Source organism: Sphaerodactylus townsendi, linkage group LG13, assembly GCF_021028975.2.
Source record: "Sphaerodactylus townsendi isolate TG3544 linkage group LG13, MPM_Stown_v2.3, whole genome shotgun sequence".
NCBI classification, from domain to species: Eukaryota; Metazoa; Chordata; class Lepidosauria; order Squamata; family Sphaerodactylidae; genus Sphaerodactylus; species Sphaerodactylus townsendi.
In genome coordinates this window covers 43,452,336-43,464,960 of record NC_059437.1, presented here as the reverse complement: position 1 = coordinate 43,464,960, position 12,625 = coordinate 43,452,336, and the positions used below count along the sequence as shown (strand labels likewise).

The 12,625-nt window shown below is 46.7% G+C and overlaps 1 protein-coding gene across 5 annotated transcripts in view; it reads right to left on the bottom strand.

The window, feature by feature from the left end:
* LOC125443126 (thyroid adenoma-associated protein homolog) overlaps positions 1-11,969 on the bottom strand; it is a 41,194-nt gene extending 29,225 nt beyond the window's left edge. For all 5 annotated transcript variants that reach the window (XM_048515052.1, XM_048515055.1, XM_048515053.1 and 2 more), the window contains exons 1-11: positions 11,776-11,969; positions 9,996-10,173; positions 8,438-8,524; positions 7,471-7,498; positions 6,438-6,586; positions 3,951-4,073; positions 3,202-3,322; positions 2,888-3,030; positions 2,425-2,523; positions 1,860-1,944; positions 963-1,099 (exon numbers count right to left, since the gene is read on the bottom strand). In XM_048515052.1, coding sequence (XP_048371009.1) covers positions 963-1,099; positions 1,860-1,944; positions 2,425-2,523; positions 2,888-3,030; positions 3,202-3,322; positions 3,951-4,073; positions 6,438-6,586; positions 7,471-7,498; positions 8,438-8,524; positions 9,996-10,173; positions 11,776-11,894 — 1,269 coding nt within the window. In that variant the 5' untranslated portion in view covers positions 11,895-11,969. The remainder of the gene's footprint in view (positions 1-962; positions 1,100-1,859; positions 1,945-2,424; positions 2,524-2,887; positions 3,031-3,201; positions 3,323-3,950; positions 4,074-6,437; positions 6,587-7,470; positions 7,499-8,437; positions 8,525-9,995; positions 10,174-11,775) is intronic.
* Between the last annotated feature and the right edge of the window lie 656 nt (positions 11,970-12,625).

The following is a 12,625-nucleotide window of genomic DNA, read 5'->3' as shown; positions in this document are numbered from 1 at the left end:
TCAGCTTCTGCTGCAAAATTGCAAAACGGTGGGTTTTTTTTTTCCTGCATTAGATCTCAGACAGAAAACTGTTTCTTTAAACACAACCTGGGGCTTGCATTTCCTGAGCAGCTTTACTGCTTAAATAATAATACCCAGAGGCGTAGTTGGGAAAAATGGAGCGCCCCTTGGTTTGACTCCAAGTTTTCCACCTCCTGCCCCATGGCCCCCCCGCACTTGGCCCCCCCATCCCCCATTTACCTGGAGAGGTCGGGCCTGGCAAGGGTGCCTGGCAGAGGCCTCTGTAGAGCTTGGCCGACAGAGGTTGGCCCAGCAGCAGCCTTTGTCGGGGGGGAAGAGGGAGGGGTCTGGAGGATGATTTTCTGCCCCTACGTGACCCCACCAGCGCCCGCCCGGTGTGCCAGTCCCTACTCAGCCCCCTTGTAGCTATCTGTCTGATAATACCTCTATAAACTGTGCTGACAGTCCCTGACCCCTCGACGATGCGGCTGGCCTCCACTTGGGCCAGGACCTTTACAGTCCTGGCCCCTGCCTGGTGGAACACTCTTCCTCCAGCTGCCCGGGCGCTGCGGGACCTTGGTGAGTTCCGCAGGGCCTGTAAGACGGAGTTGTTCTGCCGGGTTTTTGGGGTGTCCGGCCGCTGAAAGTGCCCCCCCCCTTTTCATTTTATAGGTAGGGTCCATTACCATCTGCAGGATCCACCCTTTTTCTCTCCCCCCACGGTAGGGTCTAAGAGGGACCTTGCAGGCACTGCTATATTATGTATTAACTTGCTGCATTTTAATTATGTTATTAGTGACTAATTGATATTCGATTTTATGTTTATTTGTATCTGAATTTTATGTTGTCCACCGCCCAGAGCCCTTTGGGGGTTGGGCGGTATATACGTTTGAAAAATAAAAATAAAAATAAATAAAATAAATGTTCTAACAGGAGCTGTGTCACCCAACTGTGTACCTTACCGGGCTCTCTGCATTGTTCCAGAGGAACTGGGTCAGTTCCTGGAGTAGCCTGGAGTTCCCATCCAATATACGACTCTCTTTCACTTTCCAAATCTCATCCAGGCTCTCTTGGAAACGCTGAAGCCACAGGGTAAAGACTGCAGGCAAGATTAACACATGACTTGTAGAAAGAGGATCCACAAGGCAAAAGTCCACAAGGTTACATCTGGACTATTAGCCATTAACAAGTCAAGGAAAGTGCTTTTACACTGGCCATCTCCTCAACATGCTAACAGGGTTGCCAGAGGAGTAGAGGAACCAGATTTTGAGGGCTTGGGAGCCGCCCAAGGCACCACTGCATTTAGAAACCCCTGAACTGACAGAGGAAAGGAGGAGGAAGTGTGTCATTAGTCCAGGCATATTATCTCTCAGCCTAACCTACCTCACTGGGCTGTTGTGAATAAAATGGGGGAGGGCCATTTACATAGCTCAAAATTCCTTGGAGGAAGAATAAGCTAAATGTGAACAATGTGGGAGGGGGGATGTACAGGAATGCAAAAAACCGGGGTTTAAATCCCTACTTGCCATGAAACTAGTTCGCTTCTCTCAGTCCAAGCTACCTCACAGAGTTCTTGGGAGGATAAAATGAAGGAAGGGAGAATTATGAACACCAACTAAGCACCTTAATGGAAGGGAGGGATAAAAAACTCCCAGCACTGATTAGATAAAAATTCTTCTCTCCATCATTTCCTCCAGTGTCTAAGGCCCCTTCCGCACACGCAAAATAATGCATTTTCAAACCACTTTCACCACTGTTTGCAAGTGGATTTTGCTATTCTGCACAGATTCGAAGAGCACTGAAATCAGTTTGAAAGTGCATTATTCTGCATGTGCAGAATGAGCCTTAGTTTGGCTTACCTTGGAAGCAGTAGTAAAGACAATCCTTCTGCTTTTCCATCAGGATTAAAACAGCTGGAAGCAGCACGTCCAGCAACAGACAAGCCTGCAGAGAAGGTAAGGAGAGAAACATGCACCTGTTGTTAGTAAGCAGACACACTTATAAGGAATGGGCCCCAAAGTTCTGCGGGAAGCAGGGAAAGGAAGGACAGGGAGCAAATATGCAGTCAAATTTAGAGAATTGCAGAGCTGGGGCCTGCTGGATTGCATGACAATGTACACCAAAGGGGATGCCAGATTTGGCAGCCAAGCACGACAAAAGGATTCTCTGGACTGCTCTCCACTGCAGGCTGACATCGCCCTGGGAACTGAACCCAGCCCACGCCAAACTCCCTTTGCCCCACTCCTCTACCAAACTCCTTCTCTTTGAACCATCCAACAAATGACTCAATCTACTTGGTCCAGCAATTGCGGCCACAGAAGTGGAACCACTGAATCATCAGTGGCTTCTCTGCTCTGAAAAGGAAATGTTGGCTCCTCTCTCGAGAAGGTTCCATCTAGCCATTATAAGCGGTTGACTAGACACCTTGGCCAAACCTGCATTTTTCCTTGTCCACCCCTTGGCTTGACCATCTCTCCTTTGGGTATTATCCAGTTGGCTTCCTTCCCACTGACTGCAAGCAACCTGGAACAGAGCAATGCAAAGAGGAGGAGAAGGTCAGTCAAGAAAGGGGGAGAACAATCTGGAAATCTCATCCCCCTACATCCCAATCTCCCCCTCCAAGATTCTACAAGCTCTTGGAGGTTTGAGTAGGCAACTTCCTCCCCTTTCCCTTTATATTATTCTCAACATTCTGTGACAGCTGGGGAATGTTGAGTTCTCATCAGACCCATTGTTTTTCTTTTGCTTAGTTAACTAAGTCTTATTCTTCTGTATATCTTCCTTAGCTTTTGGAGGCCGTGTTGTGCTGCCTTTACGACTAGTGTGAGCTACCCCATTAAATGACTACGTACAGCTTGTTTTTTGTAAAACGCTCAATAGCATCTACCTGTTGTTGAGTACCATCCAAGAGGCAGCTCAGGATCTCCCTCTTGCAGCTAGCCAACAAGCCCCGTGTCAGCACCAGCCTCTCCAGTCCGTCTGAATCCCAAGCGCGCGAAGGCAAACTGAGCATCCCAAACTGGCCTTCGCCTGGGTACGAAAAATAAATTCTTCACCTTCGTCTCAACTTTGGTTGCATTTTCAGAGGGAATGAGCTCCAAGCCATACAATAGTTGTGACCAAATGGATCCCCACCGAGCTCATTTAGCGCCCCGCGGGTGTCTGTTTAAGCTTCCTTCCTGGGGACAAGGTGACACCCACCTGCATTCAACAGGTGATAGAGTTCCAGCACTGCTGCAGCTCCTCTACAGGGTTCAGGGGCTGTGTTGACGAGCATGCTCACAGCTGTCCCAGCCAGCATACGGATGTCCCTGCAGGCTGCCTAAGATCAACATCGAGGGAGATGCTGACGTTATGAACAAAATGCTTGAAACCCCCCAGCAACAACCAATGCAGTAAAACGCATGAAGCTGCCTTCCTCTCTTAGTCTAGCCAGATGAGGATTCGTCTGCTGCAGGGAACCCAAAGTGATGCCCATAATGATGCCCCTTCCTAAAAATATTTGGCAGGCACCAGATGCCCCCAGCGTGGTGTAGTGGTTGAGAGCAGGTGGATTCTAATCTGGAGAACCGGGTTTGATTCCCCACTCCTCCACCTGAGTGGCAGAGGCTTATCTAGTGAACCAGGTGTGTTTCCGCACTCCTACATTCCTGCTGGGAGACCATGGGCTAGTCACAGTTCTTTGGCGCTCTCTCAGCCACACCACCTCACAGGGTGTTTGTTGTGGGGGGGGGGGGGGAGAAGAGAAAGAAGATTGTAAGCCCCTTTGAGTCTCCTCGCAGAAGAGAAAGGGGGGGTATAAATCCAAACTCCTCTTCTTCTTCTTAACAGGCATTCTTGCTGTTTAAATCTATGCTTGGATAGACAACCAACATTTGATTAAAAACAGGAGATCCATACATGACCAGAGTCAGCCTCCACTAAGTAGAGCAGGCAGGCTAAAGACTCACCTTTCCCATTACGATGTGCACCAAAGATCCCAGAATGCTTTGCAGAGCTTTGCTGTCCCCAGTTCCATCCCACACAAGAGGTGCAACCTCTTTTGGCATCAACTTGAAAAGCTGCAGGCAAGTCTGCCGAAGAGACAACAAAAAGGACGCAGCGTCTTGTCGGGGCGTAAATTGAGTACCTGAAAGGTGACTTTCAGGGGCCACTAACTATAAAACTGCTAATTTTCAAAAACACAGATGTATTTATTTCAAACAAAAATCATCTACACTTGTAAAAAGCTCATAATAGCCTACTTTATGCACACAATATCCCATTTACAATACACAGATGGGTCCAATGAGAGACTTTTTTGACCCTTAAAACTGACAGCTCATAAATATATAGGTGTTTTTGATGCTTAGTCGTTTTATATTTAGTGGCCCCTTAAACAACTTCTTGATCTTTTAGATACTTAATTCTAGTTCTGTAGGGTTAAGTTTGTTCTCTCTCATTTGTTTGTCTGTCTTGTCAGGGCGACATCTTCTGCTCCAAACTGTATGTTAAAAACTGAAGAAACTACTAAGTGAGCTAGGAGGAATTTGAAGTGAGCTAGGATGGTTTTATTTTTTTCACCACTATGTAGCTGGGCTCACTTTCTTGAATTATCTGCCCTAAGAGCAGATAAGTCGCCGCATCTCAAAAAGGATATCGAAGAGATAGAAAAAGTGCAGAGAAGGGCAACGAGGATGATTGAGGGACTGGAGCACCTTCCCTATGAGGAGAGGCTGCAGCGTTTGGGACTCTTTAGTTTGGAGAGGAGACGACTGAGGGGGGATATGATTGAAGTCTATAAAATTATGCATGGGGTAGAAAATGTTGACAGAGAGAAATTTTTCTCTCTTTCTCACAATACTAGAACCAGGGGGCATTCATTGAAAATGCTGGGGGAAAGAATTAGGACTAATAAAAGGAAACACTTCTTCATGCAACGTGTGATTGGTGTTTGGAATATGCTGCCACAGGAGGTGGTGATGGCCACTAACCTGGATAGCTTTAAAAGGGGCTTGGACAGATTTATGGAGGAGAAGTCCATCTCTGGCTACCAATCTTGATCCTCCTTGATCTCAGATTGCAAATGCCTTAACAGACCAGGTGCTCGGGAGCAGCAGCAGCAGCAGAAGGCCATTGCTTTCACATCCTGCACGTGAGCTCCCAAAGGCACCTGGTGGGCCATTGCGAGTAGCAGAGAGCTGGACTAGATGGACTCTGGTCTGATCCAGCTGGCTTGTTCTTATGTTCTTAAGAGTACTTGCTTTCTGTTTGTAATGTGTTGGTTTGGAACGAACTGACTGAGCAGGTCAAGGGAATCACGTAGGTTCATTCTAACTTATAACAGATACCCTGTTACCCCGAACATAAGACATCCCCTGAAAATAAGACGTAGTAGAGGTTTTGCTGAAGTGCTAAATATAAGGCATCCCCCAAAAGTAAGACGTAGCAAAGTTTTTGTTTGGAAGCATGCCCGTCGAACAGAACACTAGAGCATGCAGCTGTGGAACGGAAAAATAAGACATCCTCTGAAAATAAGACATAGCGCATCTTTGGGAGCAAAAATTAATATAAGATACTGTCTTATATTTGGGGAAACAAGGGTAGTATGCTACAAAGACAAACAGCTGGACTTTACCAAGGACACCTGGATTTCAAATAGGGAAGGCTCAACAGTGTTAGAGCATGTATCACAGAGGTGGGATCCAGCAGGTTCTCACAGGTTCCCGAGAGTAGGTTACTAATTATTTTGTGTGCCGAGAGGGGGTTACTAATTGGTGATTTTGCCACGTGATTTTTGCCTTAGTTACGCCCCTCCTCCTCCTCAGCAGTAGCGCGCAGAACTTGAAGCAGTCTAGCAGGAGGTGCACCGGCGTGCGTGGCAGCCTACGCCTGCGTGCATTCGTTTCCCGCCCAAGGATCGGTGCAGCGGCTGCGTCCTTGCCACAGCCCTGCCCAGGAATGCCCCACCCCAGAATGCCCGGCCACGCCCCCGTCGTGCCCAGCCCAGCCCCATTGGCGCTACGCCACTGTATGAATCCCACCACCATGGGAACCTGTTACTAAAATTTTTGGATCCCACCACTGATGTATCAGTATGGAGAAAGACCCAGGAATCATCCCTGTCATCTACTGGATGTATGAAAAGCCTTTCTCATCCTAAAATTGTAAAATGCCTTTTACTCACACCAGTTCCCACCATGCCAATGAACCAAAAGCCTGACGCAGTATAATAAGCCCCAAAATTGTATGTGACATATTGAAATGAGTTGAGTCTTGTTTCCCCGGTTTTCTATTGAGAGCTGGTTGTGCCAAATAATCATTTTTTAAAAAAAAAAACAGCACATCATTTCATAGTTCCATGACTGATGAAATTCGCCCTGCTCGATTCGTCAGCTGGAATTCAATTCATCCACTGAGAAAATCCACTGCAGCTCCCGGCCCAGTTTTCTTTCTACCTTCACTGTGATGTAACACCATTGTTCATTCCTGGAGATCTGTTCCTGCGACATCGAATCGAACGTGGCAGCAATGCATTTCAGCAGCTGCATCAGGTTGTTTTGCCAGTAGGATCGTCCCAGCATGCTCTCCTCTATAAACATACACACTGGCAACAAAAAACAATGACAGCCACTTGAATTTTTTCAAAAAGAAAACAGATAGCCTGTTTTTCAACAGAAAAACCTGTACAACATGAGGAACGGAAACAAAATCAAGAGCTAGTCCCCGGTTTTCTTCCCCATCCCCAAAGGTACGTCTCTAGTCTTTTTCTGTGAGAAATCAAACCCGGTTCTCCAGATTAGAATCCACCTGCTCTTAACCGCTACACTAGTTCGATTTAGTGGCTGCTGCAGTTCCTATGTCTGGTCTGGCCACTTCTGGCCCCTTCCGCACATGCAGAATAATGCACTTTCAATGCACGCACTTTCAATGCACTTTGCAGCTGGATTTTACTGTGCAGAATAGCAAAATCCACTTGCAAACCATTGTGAAAAGTGGATTGAAAGTGCATTATTCTGCATGTGCGGAAGAGGCCTTGCTCTCTGTTTTAATATGATACTGTTTCTGCTTTCCTTTCCCTATTGAATTTTTACTAGACATGGCCCATGTTAAATTGTACTTCTCTGAGACCTCTTACATATCTGACCAGCCCTGACAAGACAGAAATATGCCAATATAATAAATAAGACACCAGCAAAGCCCCCTTTATGGTGGCCACCAGCCCTGACCAGTGATTTAAGCTAAGGCTGGCCACCAACCTTGACCAATGTATTCACTGACATGGTGCTGTCCTCTTGCAGGACTATACCATCTCAGAATGATAATCAGGTAAGCTTCCAGTACGTGGAAAGCTACAGAGAAAGCTACAGAGGCAAAGCTTCAGGCTTCAGTTGCCTTCCCACCGAAGCAGAACAAGACTGTGGTTCCCAAGCAGGAACGTCTGAAAGGTTTTCCTACAATGCAAAATAAAAACAGCATCTGGAGACTAACCTGTCTGGAGACTGCCAGGAGACAGCGCCTAAAAGGGAAAGGAAACAGACATCTTAAGAGAACAGCCACTTAAACCAATCGCTCCCTGGCCAATCGAGTCACACCCTTCATGGATGAAAGGATAACTATGTTACATGACCGCCAAACAGTTTACTTATTGGCCGTCCTAACAGTCATTGCATTCTTCCATGCAATTATTATCATTGTTTTATTTACATCGTAAGCTGCCTTGAGTACCACAAAGCAGGAGGTGGCTGACATATGCTTTAAAAACAAAATAATAACAATGTGATAGTTCTCCACTGGCAGGAATAGATAGACACCAGTTGAAGAAGAGTTGGCTTTTATACTTTGCCTTTCTCTACCCTTAAGGAGTCCCAAAGCAGCTTACAATCACCAACCCCTTCTCACAGCAAGACACCTGGTGAGGTAGGTGAGGCTGAGAGTTATGAGAGAACTGTGACTAGCCCAAGGTCACCCAGTAGGCTTCATGTGGAGGAGTGGGGAAACAAACCTGGTTCACCAGATTAGAGTCTGCTGCTCAGGTGGAGAAAAGCAGGGAATCAAACCGGGTTCACCAGATTAGAGCGCACTGCTCTTAACCATTATACCACCGGGGATGAATTTCCCTAGCTGGAGAAACAAAGTACTCAACCATAGCAGCACCAACAGCTCTTAGGAGAAGGTCACCTACTGACCAGGGAAGGAACATAAAGCTCAGTCTGGCCTGATCCTGTCCACTTTGACAGAGCCTTGATATTGCAGAACTCCCTAATGAAGCTGCTCATGGGATGGAGATAAGCAGAGTTGCCGGCTTACTGCTGTCAATCACAAAGCTGCCGGATACAGGAACAACAATTGCAGCCCATTTATATGCCGGCAATCTTAACAGCACCACAAAAGGTGAATGTCCTTTGACAACCTATCTCTGGGAGGCTCAAATAAACAAACCTTTTTTCCCCCTTACCTCTTTGTGCTCAACAAGGCTGCTCATAAGCTGGTTTAGCTGTTCGGAGACCAGTGCCTCATCGCCTTCGGACAACGTTGCAACCAACTAAGGAGAGAAAAGAACAAACCTTCTGAAGCATAGCTTAAAAGCTTTTTTTTTTTTCAATTAGACTGGTATTATAGAGTGTTTAACACGATTGAGGAAGAGTCAAAGTCTAGTAGCAGAGAATGTTCTTTGCCTACAGAAGGTTCCAGGTTCAATTCCAGGGAAGGGATCTTGGGAATCCCAAATGGGAAAGACCTGCCACGTAAGTCTTGGAGAGCCGTTGTGAATAGAAGAACCATGGGTTTGACTCAATAGAAGAACCATGGGTTTGACTCAATACGTTCAGAGAGAAGCTGTGGCTGTAGAGAACATGCAACCGGCATGAAGAATGTCCTAGATTCAACCCCCCAGCATCTCCAGTTAAGAAGATCTTAAGCATCAGGTATTCAGGTATTTCTGTGCTGACAGAGTGTGCCAACTGAAGGAGGCAATACTGTGGTACACAGGCCAAAGATCTAACTATTATAGTCTAAAGGAGCTTCACGTGTTCACAGAGCTGCAGGGAAAGGTTGTGGGTCAATGGGAGAACGGCTGCTTTATTTGCAGAAAGCTGAAGGCTTAAGAAGAAGAATAATTTGGATTTATATCCCCCCTTTCTCTCCTGTAAGGAGACTCAAAGGGGCTTACAATATCCTTTCCCTTCCCCTCCCCCCGCCCCCAACAACAAACACCCTGTGAGGTAAGTGGGGCTGAGAGAGTTCCAAAGAACTGTGACTAGCCCAAGGTCACCCAGCTGGCATGTGTTGGAGTGCGCAAGCTAATTTGGTTCCCTAGATAAGCCTCCACAGCTCAAGTGGTAGAGCGGGGAATCAAACCCGGTTCTCCAGATTAGAGTGCACCTGCTCTTAACCACAACACCACGCTGGCTCTCCCAGGCATCTCTAGATACAGGATCTTAATTATCAGGGCTAGGGAGGATTCCTTCTTGAGACCTTAGTGAGTCACTACCAGTAACACAGCACATGTTCAAAGATCACAAACGAACTGAAGTGGAACATATTAACAGAAGCTTTTGTGGCCAGAATGAACGGGCTGTTGTGCATTTTCTGGGCTACGTGACCGAGGCTCCTGCCTCTGAAGATGCCAGCCATTAATGTGGGTGAAACGTCAGCAGCAAAAACTACCAGACTGTAGCCGCACAGCACCAAAAACGCACAACAGCCAAACTGGAGTTTGTTCATGACAACCACAAAGTTGGTTTATTTTTGTACTCATCGATTTCCTCTCCTTGCAAGAGGTGCCACAGTTGAACAATTCTGGGTTTAGGAAATGTTCAATCCAACCCAGCATTGGAATGCGTGTTTCTTAACAAACTGGGATTTATTACTTCCCTTCAGCCACGGCCACTGAAGGAGTGAAAGACAAGGCAGCACAAAGTCCATAGGCCAGTGACTGACTTTAAACAACCGGGAGGATTCCCTGTTTAGTACCTCTGGCAACAGCCACAGATAAAACCCCCATGTGCAAGCACCTTCTCAAGACGCAGGAAAGAGCTGGAATTGTTTGTCGTCTCCATCTGCAAAGCAAGCACGCACTTCACCAGAGGGAGAACGTGGCTGCGGTCCAGGACCCATAATCCTTTGCTCACTGCTGACAATAGCTGATGCGCCTCCTCCAGATTTTTATCTTTACATCTCTTTACGGAACCGCTGAAAAACAGGAGAATCCACCACGATTACGCTGGAGTGGTCCAAGGATGTTTCTATGTACATAAGTACCATCAAGTCGTAACAGGCTTATGACAACCCCAGCATCCCTGGCAAGGAAGCAGAGGTGATCGGCTGTTGCCTTCCTCTGCAGAACCTTCCATGGTGGTCTCCCATCTGAGCTGGAGGCTATGCCATGCCACAGTCCTTCCCAAAGATGTGTCTACGGTTCCACTAATAACAGTGGCAGCGTTCCAGAGACCAAAGTTATTCACATATGGTATCCTTACAACACTCTAATAAGGCAGATCAGCAAAAAAAACCTTTCCACCCACCAGTGGTGGGATCCAAAAATTTTAGTAACAGGTTCCCATGGTGGTGGGATTCAAACAGTGGCGCAGCGTCAATGGGGTTGGACGGGGCACGACAGAGGCGTGGCCGGGCATTCCGGGGGCGGGGCATTAATCATTTCTCTGTTACTGTAAAAACCTCTTACTGTAAAAAAAAGTTCCTAATTTCCAGCTGGTATCTTTCTGTCCATAATTTAAACTCATTATAGAAAGTCCTATCGTCCACTGCCAACAGAAACAACTACTTCTCCTCTAATTGACTGCCTGTCAAATACTAAGTACTTTCAAATACTTAATTTTGTTTCTAGAAATCAAAAGAAGGATACTTTCCTTAAACAAGGAACTTTACCATATTTCTAAAACATGTTTTTAAAACAGCTCAACAGGGAGAATTATCCCGTTTTCTACCTTTGCTAACCAGCCACATAGGACTTTATGATTTTTGGACCTAATGGAATTTCTAACGGAAAATCAGACCCAATTAGTAACCCCCTCTCGGCACACACAAATAATTAGTAACCCACTCTCGGGAACTGGTGAGAACCTGGTGAGAACCTATTGGATCCCACCTCTGCCCCCCATACACACACATGTAAGATGGGGGCCAAGACCAAGATCAGACTGGTAATACCCTGTTTCCCCTAATATAAGACATCCCCGAAAAATAAGACATGGTAGAGGTTTTGCTGAAGTGCGAAATATAAGGCATCCCCCGAAAGTAAGACATAGCAAAGTTTTTGTTTGGAAGCATGCCCGACGAACAGAACACAGAAAAATAAGACATCCCCTGAAAATAAGACATAGCGCATCTTTGGGAGCAAAAATTAATATAAGACACTGTCTTATATTCGGGGAAACACGGTATAAGAAGTCCTGTGAGATCACATCAAAAGTTCCCTTGTTCTCCAGAGTGGCTGACCAGACATCTCTGCAAAGTCCACAAACCAGGTATTAAAACAACAGCCCTTTCCATACCACTTGTCCCCTGGCATCTTGCACTCCGAGGTATACTACCTCTGAGAGGTTCAATCTATGCAGTCATCGTGGCTACTAGTAGCCTTTGCCAGTCCTCTTTTAAAGCAATCTAAAAGTCCCTTCTAAGACCCTTGCCTGTCCAACACGTTGAATTGATGAGTTTCAGAGAAAACGTTCCAAGGAGGGTTAAAACCCCTACACCTTTCTTTTTCGTATCACAGGGTTTTTTTTCTGCACCCACTCCCGCCCAGCAGCCACATGCATCCCCGGACACGCTCACCCTGCAAATTGCTTGAGTTTCTCCAAGACCAGGAGCAAACCTTGAGAGATCTCCCCCAGCCCTTCTGTCTGACTCATGGCTGCATAGGATGCAAAACACTGGTGGATCTCTGCGCCCATGGCTCAAAAGTCCCCCTAAATCCCAGGGCAAACCCCAGTCGGGAGGGGACTTTCAAGACTGAGGACAGATGCAAACTCTGATGCTGCCATAGAGCGTGCAGCAGAAGGCAAGAGCGGACACACGAGTGAAGCGCCTTCCTGAGAGGTGCGCCAGCGCCATCTAGTGAAGCTGGGCAGTTAAAGTCCTCTGCAAACTTTCCCAAACAGCTTGCCTGGGACTAAACATTCAATGCGTATCCCTTATTCTGTGACAGATAAAAACAAAAACAAAAACAAATAATGAAATAAATATTGAAAATAAAAACAAAAGGGAGCCTTGTGGACTGTTAAAGATAGCTTTGCTAAGTGAAGCTTTCACAACTTCAGAGGCATTTCAATGAGATAAACCAGTGGTGGGATCCAAAAATTTTAGTAACAGGTTCCCATGGTGGTGGGATTCAAACTATGGCGTAGCGCCAATGGGGCTGGGCGGGGCATGACGGGGGCGGGGGCAGGCATTCCGGGGGTGGGGTATTCCTGGGCGGGGCTGTGGCAAGGACGCAGCCGCTGTGCCAGTCCTTGGGCGGGAAACGAATACAGGTAGGCGCAGGCTGCCACGCAAGATGGTGCACCTCCTGCTAGACTGCTTCAAGTTCTGCGCGCTACTGCTGAGAGGAGGGGCGTCACTAAGGCAAAAATCACGTGGCAAAATCACCAATTAGTAACCCCCTCTCAGCACACACAAATAATTA